Genomic DNA, 12041 nt, shown 5'->3' on the forward strand with positions numbered 1-12041 from the left:
GTAGATATGTCAGTCCCTGCAAATACAAAGATTCAATTAATATTTGCAGAGCTCAGTTTTCCACTTCTTATATCACAAGACGGCAGTCATTTTCAATCTCAAATTGTTGAAAGAACTCTATATTTTTCCAAAATCTGGCAAATTTTCCTCAAATTTTTCCACAGAATTTCCCCAAATTCTCAAAATCAGGGAAATTTAAGTGAAGATCCTGCAGGGACTGATATACTTACATACTTTATCATATATAGGTGGAAGTGCAAACCAGGGCACATTAATGTCAAACTTGGCCCCTGAACTAAAATGACTTTACAAGATGACCAGGAATTGGCAACCCCAGGTACATTAGCATGTTCCTGATTCAGCAAAAACAGATATTTAACTGGATTTTGCTTTTCTTTTTTAAATACTGAGAGCCTCTGAGTATCAGGCTCTCACTTTTTTGAGTGTATAATTCCCTGTCAGTTTTCAGACACGAATCGCTTTGCCAGACGCAACAGCCAAATTAGTCAAGACAGGAGAGCTGGTGCTGGCATGACACGCTCCACATTAAGACACTGGCTCCCTTTGTATAGCCAGCTTCTTTTCAGATGGGAACAGAACCTGCAAAGAGCACTTACACTTATAACAACCCATACAGGGATGGAGTGAAATGGATGGGTATGATGCTCGTGTCCACACAGAAAAGCAACACTGTCCACATAGAACATTGAATTAATTTACATCCAATCAATTTCACCACTAGTAATGTTTGAGCTTTTTCAGTGAGTGTTGACAGTCCTAAGTGTGCATCCATCTTTGTGTGTTTTCCATTAGTCTTACGGAATATGATCAGCGGTGATGATGATGAGGGATGGGGGTGTGGAATGAATCCCAAAGAACATTCAACATGCAATCGAAGAGGGAGATAACAAAAGGTAAAGGAAAGACAGGCCGAGATGGCAGGATGCCCCTGGGGCGCCTGTGCCATTATTATGTTGGAAAGAGCTGCCGAGCTGCAGCGTGGGGGCAATTACAGAGCCGAGGATTGACTGGGGGGAGGGTCCAGGGAAGGCAACATCCCATCCATGAGTGATTTCAGCCCACAGGAAGAAAGGACAAGATGATAACGCAGAAAATACCGAGTGAATGCGTCAAAGGACGATTAAATCCAAATCATTTGTTTATTTGAATCTAAATGTGTTGCAGCTTTTTTTCTGTTACCAAGCAGAGCATACTGTAGCTACGTATGGAATACAAAATTCATTCAGGTTTAAATCTTTCGATCACGGAGCACAACTACACAGACCAGACATGGGCAACTGCAGTGAACGCTCAAAATATACACAATATGACTCCAAAAAACATGCAAAAATTGCAGAAAAATTCACAAAATAGCTCCAAAAATACACAATGACTTCTTGAACACAAAATGACTTCAAAAATATTCACAAAGTGACACAAAACAGACAAAATTACTTCAAAAATATGCAAAATTATTAAAACACAAGACGACTAGATAAATAAACATGACTCACAAAACTCACAGAATGACTCCAAAAATGCAAAACAAAAACAAAAATAAACAAAATGAATTAAAAAAAAAACAAACTGGCAAATATGATGGAAAATTGCACAAAACTGCAGGAAAAACATAGAGAAGTTTTAATGCTCAGATTTCTAAATGCTGACATGAATGTTGATAATTTGGCCCTCGGATCAGACAATCACATTTTTTGTGGCCCCCACAGTCATAGAAGTTGTCCATCTCTGACATAGACCGTCATCTGGAAACGCACACAGAGCACATGGAGCTATGCAGCTGGGGAGCAGCGTACAGTCCCTGGGTGTGGTTTCAGCAGTTGGTGGAGTGAAGATGGAGGCTGCAGCTCTACAGCCATTGTTTGCTAAAGGGGTAGATGACAAGAAGAGAAAACTGATCGCGTTGCACCAGGGATTGGATTTAACAAGACACATAAGAGCGACTGTTCCCGAAAATCCTCGTGAGTGTAACTCCAGCCTCTCTGCTTTACCTCCGATCAAATCACTTTGTCACATTTCATAATATTACACATCGCCCTGCAGAGAGGCCACAATGGACAGTGAGCGCAGGCGGTAACACAAGCTCAGTGGAGTGAGATTGAGCAGTTGGCATTGACAAGTACACCCAATACACACACACACACACACACACATATACACTTGATGGCCTATGGCCCTGAACTGCCTCAGCAGAGCAGGTGTCAGCACACATTCTTTACATAAGCTCTTGTCAAACATAGCGCAAACGCAACAAGGCCTCACAGCTGCAGGACAATAGAGTCTTATTAAAAAGGGGCAGCGCTGCAGCCAGACATGTATGAAAGACGTGAAGCAGGAGCCGAGGTAAAACATAGTCAAAATGACAATCTGGTGTAAAGCAAAGTCAAACACTGTGAACCTGGAATATAGATATAGATTTAATGCGTATACATTGTTGCTGCTGGTTTTGTGTAAATCAGTTGTAAAATACAAGTCTAGAATGAGATGATGAATACTCAAACTGATCAGAAACATAAACAGCATTCTGACCATGGTAAACACAGTGGCCTGTGGGGGGGGGGTCTAATTCAACAGTGAATTAGGCCAGCATTTCAACATTTACCAGGGATTAGTTTGCGTCTAGACAGAATGCTAGTGTGTGCAGTCCATTCAAAAAAGGGTCAGAAAATGGGGGTGGGTGTTCACGTTAGACTTCAGGCTTCACTGTTGAGTGCAAGTAAGGATACGGCAACACTGGTGTTTTCTCCCTTTTTGTAATGTATAATAACATCATTTTGAAAATTCCTCAGAAAAATGTTTTATTTTAGATTTGTAATACATTCTCTACAAATACACTCATTGAAATGCAGCCATTACTATTTTTCCTCTATAATTTTCTTTCGACAATTTATCATTTCCTGTCCTCAACTAGTTTAACATCATAGTGCTTTCTCTGTTTGATTAGTCCTCTAATATGTGAAGGGTCAAACACAACGACATAGACATCAGCACGCTTCCTTATTTTTCTTAGATCTAAGATCCCATTAAGCTGTTTACCAACTACTCAAACCAATCAGTAATGTATTCATCCAAGACAAAGCTTCTCTGAGTCAAAGATCCCAGACAAAACCTTAAAAGCAAACAAAGTCAAAGCATTCTGATTTGAAGTATTTATGATTAGCCCATACTCATTCTCCTCCATTAAATGAGCCATGCACTCACCCTGCTGTTACCCACTTCAGGTTTGTCGAGCACTAGAGTCCTTTCTACCTAAACTCAGAGTGTGTAGGCCAGGGCCTCCGATTTCACGTTTTATATTTTCCCAAATATCATTCGGCGTTAACCATATCTGCTTCACATTACACTTTTCCATTTCATCATCTTTCCTTATTCAGATTACCATACTAGCCATACCAAACATGCTTAATAGGCTTCACAGACTCAACTATTGTCATCAGTGAGGATGTATAACATCCTAAATTTATTATTACCTGAGGGGGTTACGCTAAAAATCACGTTAGATTACCAGTGAGCCACCTGTTTAATGAGAAAAATGTCAAGAAAATGTGTGATATGATTCTAAAACTGGTGTGAGTGAGTGTTGGTAGTGGTCAGAGGGGTCGCTGGCGTACTATTGTAAATATGTCTGCCGTGACGTATCACCAGGTAAAATGACCACAAGTTAAACTATTACATCATTAGCTAAACCTGTCTTTTCTGATTTGAATGCAGCCATAATTATTCGAACTGCTGGTTTATTATCACAACACATAAAACAATCACTAGTTATAAACCGTTATACATAGCTCAAGGTTTGTACATTTAGTCGTCATTCAGTCACCCGTTTTCCAGTAAAAAATATTGTCAATACTAGGGATCGACCGATATGGATTTTTTTTCGGGTCAATGCCGATTTTTTTCCATCAGCCTTAGCCAATGACAAATACAGACTGCCGATTTTCTTGAGCCGATATTTGGAGCCGATACTACTTTTGCTCCTTCAATTTACATCATAAAAAACTACACAATGATGATAACAAATGGTACGAGTCTCAATTTTCTAAAAAAGAACATTTATTGAAATTAACAACGTAGAGCATCAACAAGTAACAAATATTTCTGCCCTCTGTAAATAATGTGGATCAGCGAACGCAGCAGCCTGCACCAGCCGATGTTGATACATGTAAAAAACGCAAAAATCGGCCGATAATATCGGTCTGCCGATGTATCGGTTTATCACTAAAATGTGCAATATTCACTCATAAAAGGCATGTGAAGCATCTCCGTGTTGTGTTGGGGCCCAATTTTAAATAAAAAGAGAGAAGAAATAAAAACGGGTCGGGTTGATTTTTTCATTTCAGAACAATCACGGAAAATAGGAGGCTCTAACAGTGGCAAGTAGTGCACTTCCTGGAAAAGTTGCCAGTAAAGTAAATGTTGCACTTTCAATCATGTAAAGCACGTTAAAAAGAGCCCAGTGTGGGATATGCGCTATAAAAATAAATTCCCCTTGTCTTAGCTTACATTGCAGGAAAAAACATGGATACTTAGTGAAAATACGCAAACTCCATTTAGACGGACTGCGTAACAAGCTGACAACATAATCAGGCACAACGCTAACCACTTCTATACAGCTCCACTTCTTCAGATATAGAATAATTAAAACTGCTTTCATTGCGTCTGACCAATCTGTAACTGTTGGATGATTTGTACAACTTAAAAAGAATCAGGCTCATACCATTACTGATCATTGATACAAGTTCAAAGCCAAGGCTGGAGCTTCTGTTTCTGGATCTCAAGTGCAAACCAACAACTGGATGCATTTCCTCTGAATCCCACAATTAACTTTCAAGCGTTCAGCTGCAGCTGCTCCACATCACAGAAGCCTTTAAATGTGTCACCGAGTGCGTGAACGGAAAAGGAAATATCTGCATCACTGAGCCACAAAAACCAAAGACAGATCACAAAAAGAGGATCACCACCTGCTGATCAAACAACTCTGAACTCATCTCAAGCCCCTCTTTGTGGTCACAGAGTAATGACGGCAGAAAGCCATTTATCGGCCCTGGTGCCCTGAAGGTTTCAGCAGATCAGTGACAGAATGATGAGAGATGTCCTATAGCCTCACTCTGGAGCTCCTCTGTAGCTCATGCCTTTGGCTGCAAGCCCACTGTAGTAAGCGTGCCGTCTCTGCTGGGCCACCACAGGGCAAATTGCCTAACCAGGTGGATGAGATGTATTCCTCATATCAAACTATGAGTGGGGAGTTTTACTGAATGCATATATTACATTCTTTTAATTGTGACGATCAAATCTTTAAAAGTGCAGGCTGCAACTCTTATAAAAGTGACTTTTTGTCATATTTGCTAAAGCTGTCACTATGTAAGGACAGCTTTACATCAAACTAGTACTTTGTGTGAAAAAAACAAACTCATTGAGCCCCCCTGCTGTTCCTGCAGCATTTGGCAGATTGCCAGAATGCACCGTGACCGAGCAAAAAGAACCAATCAGAGCCAGGATTGTGTTTGATAGACTGTCTGACGGCTGTTGCTCACAGGCCCCGCCCCTTTCCTAGCGCTAGAGCACTGCCTTTTTTTTAACAGTGTATGGTCTGGAAGAGTAGAACATGGAATTAGCAACTTTTCTGCTTGAAAGGTAATGACTGCTGCTTGATTTACATTATATTTAATGTGTAATTGTTACACTAGAACTCTGTAGTGCATGTGTTTGTTCATGTGCGCGCAGCAGCCTCCGTGTGGCTGCTGTAAGTGACACTGTGTTCCTGCTGCTGCTGAGGTGTGGCACATAGAGAGAGAGAAGCGCTGCAGTAGCATGTTTTTAACAGAGCATGTCATATTACTATGATGTTGCTGTCTGGCTAATGTTAGCTTGTTAGCTCCTCTGAGGGAGGGACTTTGGAAAGTTTGGAGGCAGGGCAAGAAAGCAGTGGGGAGGGAGGGGGAGCGAGGGATCTGAAAATCGCGGACTGCACCTTTAATTCATCAACAACTAAATACTTTTAAACTTGAAACCACAAGTGCCTGATCAATAAAAGATGAGCTGTGGTGATCAAACAGAAACTTTATAACGGTAAGTCTCATCTGCATGTCAACACTAATGTGACCTTATAGCAGAGTTCTCACCAATGCTATTGAGTGTAGGGGCCCCCTACGTTGTGATGTCGCCCCCTATGCTGTGTTTTAACGAACATAGGGGTATTTTCTGCAGTTTTTTCAGGTACCGTCGTAATAATTGTTGCACACTAGGACACAAAGGGACTTCCAGGTGTGCATGGGTTGTTTTAACTCTTATTTTAATCTGCATGCCCGAGAAACTCAGAAGTCAGCCGCACCGTCTATTTTATACCGGCGATTTGCTCGGATGCTCCCGTCTTCACCTGAGGACCCCTGCAACTACTTAGCTGCCCCTGATGTTGCCTATGTGCATCCTCCGCTTTGTAACTCATAATCACCACTGTGTCGATAACAATCCTGATATTACTGCGGGTGCCATACAGTATATTACCTCCTTTAAATTTGAAAAGCACGACTTTGTATCAGTCTTTTCAATAAAATTTATTGTCTATACAGTGTCTCTGAGTTTTTTTATTGTGGAGGACCCATACCAAGCATGAGTAACTCTCTAACTCCATCATCACAAATAACTTTTGGCTTTAAAAAAAAAACAACTTTAGCTTTACTTTACAAAATTTGGCCCTCAGACAGTTATAGATTTCAAAATTTTACGGAGATGATAAATTCCTGGTGAGAACGCTGTTATAGGTGCAAACAGGAGCATGATTGAAAGAAGAGTAAATATATCAAATTAAAGCAAAATATTACATTGGAAAAAAAAAATCTGTTGTCTTTGAAAAGCAACAAAAAAAACCCTGTAAATCAAAGGTAGAAAAACAGGTTAAAAATTAAAAAATATGTTGCTCAACTCACAAAGAAGTAAAAAAAAAAATAATCTTCTTACCCACACACAAAAGCCCATTTCTCATACAGTATACCACAAATTGCATCAAAATGTGTTGTATTGTAAGAACCCCAGAAAGAAGTCCAAGAAAAATTATGTGCATCCTGTACCTTCACTTACTCCACAGTCATATTTCAATTTAGTGCTACAGTAGCACTAAATTGAAATCTGATTTTGGAATAAGTAGTAGCAGTGCTACTACTTCTTAGGACAAGGTGGGCACCTCGCCACCCCTGTGAGTAACTTAGTTTACTGGTCCTGATTGTGAGCTTTAACCATCCAAGATTAAATCATTAACATTTCATTTCCTGCCATAGGAATGTCTGGACAACCCCTGAGAGGAAGGAAGGAGGACGGCCTGCAGAGGGGGAAAAGGCCCAATCATTACAGGACATGGGAGGCGGGGCTAAAGAGAGGAGAGAGGAACAGTCTGAGGTAACCAGAGAGCCCCTGAAACACACAATTGCTGAAAAAAATTGCATCGCTTAAAGATGAATGGCTTTCTCACCAATCCTTCAGGAACCTGAGAGGGGGGGGGGGGGATTTAGAGGGCACTTGAGTTTCTGACCAAAAACATCAACCGAGCCTCAACGGGCCAACATCACCCACCCATGGAGGTGTGTGTGTGTTTGTCAGTAACACATTATGGAGTCTCTTCAAATACTGTGTTGTTCACAATCACATCCTGAGCAGCTTCCCTGTGTTACCGGCTTAATGAGGGACTTTACCAGCAGCCAAGTTCACTCGCCCTCTGCTGCAAAGTATAACCCCCCACACACAGCACTATATTAGACAACCCCAATTACATGTTTGGGGAAGAACAGAAAAAAAAGAAAAAGAAAGATTTTGCATTTTTGTGGCCAAGCCGACCACCTTTTGTTTCATTAACATAATTAAACCCCACAAATAATGGTCTGCTAATTACCGCTGTGAGTGACAGTTTTATTCCATAATCAAAACATTTGCTAATTATTTAATGTTTATCTTGCAATTGGTCTACTAATTATTCTGGCTCCAAAAACGTGAGGAGAAAATAAAGGAAGAAAATGAAACGGAGGGTCTCAAAATGTCTGGTTCCTAAACTCAGACAACTTTTTTTCCTACTGACATGCAAGATATCATTTTATAAAGACATTTAGAAACAAATAAATAGGAAAGCTGGAAATTTTTGGCCAACAAATGTGCATAAATAATAAGGCAAGGGTCAACCCTAACGCAAAAAAAAAAAAAAAAATATTGAAATTAAAAAAAGGGGTGGAAACTATGATGGACTTAAATGTGAGATTGACTATGCAACGGTTCCTGGCATTTGTAATGATATATTAGGATGTAAATAACAGTGTGAATTTAAATGGGAGCTAAATGATGGGGGGGGGGGGGGGGGGGGGGGGGGGGGGGGGAGAGACATTACACAAATGGACTAAAAATGCAGGCCTTTGCAACCTGCATAGAAAACTGTTCTGCAATTACATCCTCCTGTGGATGCTCTGCTCTGCTGCAGACAATAAAACTACCACCCACTCTTCTCCTGGTCATTAGAGCCTCTTTTTCCTTTTTTCCGTCTGTACTCAATTATAACATGCAATAATAAAAAAAATCATCACTGTTGGAATCTGAAACATTTTTAAAGACAAAGCTTCAGCCAAACCTCACATTTAGACAAAGACCTGATGGGGATTTTCTTGCTGAATCATTGCAAAACTCACAAATATCAATCTTGCTAGAATAAATAACTAAGATCTGTATTTTTTAATTCAAAGTTCAAGGATAAAATAGACATTTGCTTGGTTTATTTTGCTCTTTCATCATAATAACACTCTTTTAAAAAACAAAAACAAAAACAACAACAACAAAAAAAAGATCCTTATTATCCTCAAACTGCACAGAGAGCAACATTTTTTTATATATATATATATATATATATATATATATATATATATATATATATCAGTAAACATCATCGTATTTCACTGACACGCCTGACCTGTGCCATGCAAACACAGCTGTGTGTTTGTGCACTCTTTGTTCATGGCTCATCTGCCATTACATTCAGACTCTGGCCAGGCCTGTTGACATCACACACACACACACACACACACACTAATAATTCAGAGAAAATCCCTTTGATTTGAAAATTAGACATTTAAATGAAGGGGTACAAATCATTTGCGAATAAAAAATAAAAATAAATGAAAACTTAGGATTTACAGGTAGGTCTCTACACTATTCACTGTATAGAATAGAATGTTTTTATTGTCATTATACACAAGGTACAACAAAAATTAAGAGACAACTCTCGTGGTCCAAGATGCAAATATTTATCAAAATAAAGACAGATAAGTGTATTTACAAGGGGAGCCACTTAGATAAGATGAATATTATAATATTTAGATATGTTTCAACTGATAAGTGACAGAATGTTTTTTTTCCATGTAAGCCTTTTTGATTGACATGAAAAAAAAAAAAAAGGTACATAAATAAATGCATTCCAAACCCCAATATTTTAATTTAAGCAAAGCACAAAATCCAGCAGGACACACAAAAAGAAATAGTTTACCATTAGTTATTGAACATTAACATATAGCATAGAAGGGGCCAGATATTTGTTTAAAGGTCAAATTAATAAAATATATATATAAAATCTAAAGTTATATTTCACAACAATCTTATACAAACTTAACTAAATATGGCTGTTCTGTGGTTTAACTTTGCATTTAGAGATTAAAGAAAGAAAGAAAATTTTAAAGTGAGGTAAAAATCCAGATGTAAATATGTGAACAAAAGTGAAGCTAATGATATAATTACACCATTACCTTCACTTTGCTATGAATCAAAAGCTCTGACACACAATAAGCAGATTAGTTTGAAAGGAGTAGATGTATTTATAACTAAAGTGATCCATCATCACCTCTTCTTACCTTTTTGTGTCTGTCTTTGAAAGGAAGCGCAGGCCAAGGCATCTCCTGTAAAAAGTCCTGCCAGTGTTTCTGGTCCTGGTCTGAAGAGATGAAGACGATCTCCAATTTGTCCTTGTGCTCCGAGCTCTTTTTAAACCTGCAGTAGAACTCGCACAGGCTGCCGTTGAACTGCTTACACGGAGCGTTCAGGCTGCAGCCGAAGAAGAGCCCGACCAGGGACAGCCTGGAGCCCAGAGACTGCACGTCTACCTCGGCTTTGTCGCTGTTGACGAGCCGCTCCCCGAGCAGAGCCACCAGGAACTCCGACATCACGGCGGCGTCCTGTCACTCACTCAGTCCCTCAGCTAGTCCCTCCGCCGAGGCTCGTCCTCCAGCCGGCTCTCCCTCCCTTCAGCCTCCGTTCCGGGTGTGTTCGGTGGGTGAAGCTCCAGGCTCTGCGGTGTGTGTGTGTGTGTGTGTGTGTGTGTAGGAATGCAACGCTGTGTGACTGCAACCGCGGCTGCGCTCCACACCAAGGAAATCCCTCACTTTATTTTACCAGCACATTAAAATCACCTGTGAGCAATCATAACACGTTCACATCACAATATAAAAGGTTTCACTGGTGGTTACGTATTTCATTTATGCGAGTTTCCTTGTTTCACATCTTCATAATATATAACACATGTTCTTTTGACCCCTACCAACGTTTGACCCAAAGATTATTGAGACGTTTATCTACATTATATATCTTTCTAATAAACAACAACAATTTTTATTTATTATTAAATAACTTTAAACTTTTCATCATGCATATTCTAGTACAACTGTGGTAGAACATCAGTTTGCTTATTATAGATTTGCTGCCACCTTGTGTTCTGCAACAGGTTTGCACAGCACAGTCTTTTAATCTGAATACCAAGTACAGTATACTGTAGTAAAGTTGGGCGATATGGACAAAAATTCATACCTCAATGTTTTTTTTCTCCTCAAAATAGCAATATACAATACAAATTTTGATCATTTTTATTAAAATTTGAAAGTGTCTATTTGTACGGTTGCAGTACGGACAACCCCCGGTGCTATTGGTACGGTTACCAAAGTACAAATACGTAGCGTCTTAGGGTTAGGTTTAGGTTATAACCCAATATCGCAACAAGTTTTAGGGTTAGGTTTAGTCTTAGTCACGTGACCTAAACTGGCCAAATAGGGGCGCTGCGTACGGATAGAATGTCGGTATACTGACAGGGCAACCTTACTGATAGCCACTGCCTTTGAATTTAGTCCGACCAAAAAGACAATTCTGGGATAAATTTGTTGGTGAAAAATGACAAACCGGTTCATTTATTAACAAACAAACAGCTGCACAATATGTTCCTCTTTTGGCTTTTTCTCCTATAAGGGACAACACGTGTGAGTGAGTTCTGGAGTGAAATCAGCGACTCCTAAAACAAGTATTTTGACACAAAATAAGCTATAAAAAAATATGTATACCCATATAGGTGATATTGCAATTTTCTATATCACCAAAATTGAAAACTTGATATACTGTATCTTGAATATCGCCCAGCCCTAGTATGTTGGTCGAGCAGACTTTTTTTCTGATAAAAGTGCATTTGTGAGGAGACACTAATTGAGCCCCCCAATATTTTGATTTATTTAAAAGTCACTTTGGCACACATAACTTGGATAGACAGAATGGATGATGTATTAGGAGTGAGATATGAATAACAAAAACTTGGGGCTGGAGCACGGACTGACATACAGCATGTATAAGGTTTTCCCAGAATGAAGTATTCATAATTTAATAAAATGTAATTTTTTATTTATTTATTTTTAAACAGCTTAATACAAAATACATAGTTAGATTAATGCTGTTTCAGAGCAGTAGACCCCCATATAGTCATTTTTTTTAGTTAAAAACAGCATGACTTGACAAATAACATTTGAGTTATCTCTAGAAACATACATTTGTCATTTAAAAACATGAAATATTAGAAAAATGTCTGTAAAACTAAAACAAAGAATTATACTTTTGACTGTCACAGACAGTATCAGGTTGTTGATAGACCAGACGTGTATCACAAGTTTTTCTTGTATTTTGATGAGCACGACTTTTAAATTTTGAACATTATGTTTTTTTAAATAAAAGAAAGACTCCGTGAAGTA

General features: G+C 39.1%; 1 protein-coding gene across 1 annotated transcript in view; it reads right to left on the reverse strand.

Moving 5' to 3' along the window:
- The window catches only part of nxn (nucleoredoxin), a 63874-nt gene extending 53522 nt beyond the window's left edge, over nucleotides 1-10352 (reverse strand). Inside the window, exon 1 of the mRNA XM_028465731.1 lies at nucleotides 9894-10352. Within this exon, the coding sequence (XP_028321532.1) occupies nucleotides 9894-10202 (309 nt within the window). The 5' untranslated portion in view covers nucleotides 10203-10352. The remainder of the gene's footprint in view (nucleotides 1-9893) is intronic.
- Between the last annotated feature and the right edge of the window lie 1689 nt (nucleotides 10353-12041).

This window comes from Gouania willdenowi, chromosome 13 (assembly GCF_900634775.1).
Source record: "Gouania willdenowi chromosome 13, fGouWil2.1, whole genome shotgun sequence".
NCBI classification, from domain to species: Eukaryota; Metazoa; Chordata; class Actinopteri; order Blenniiformes; family Gobiesocidae; genus Gouania; species Gouania willdenowi.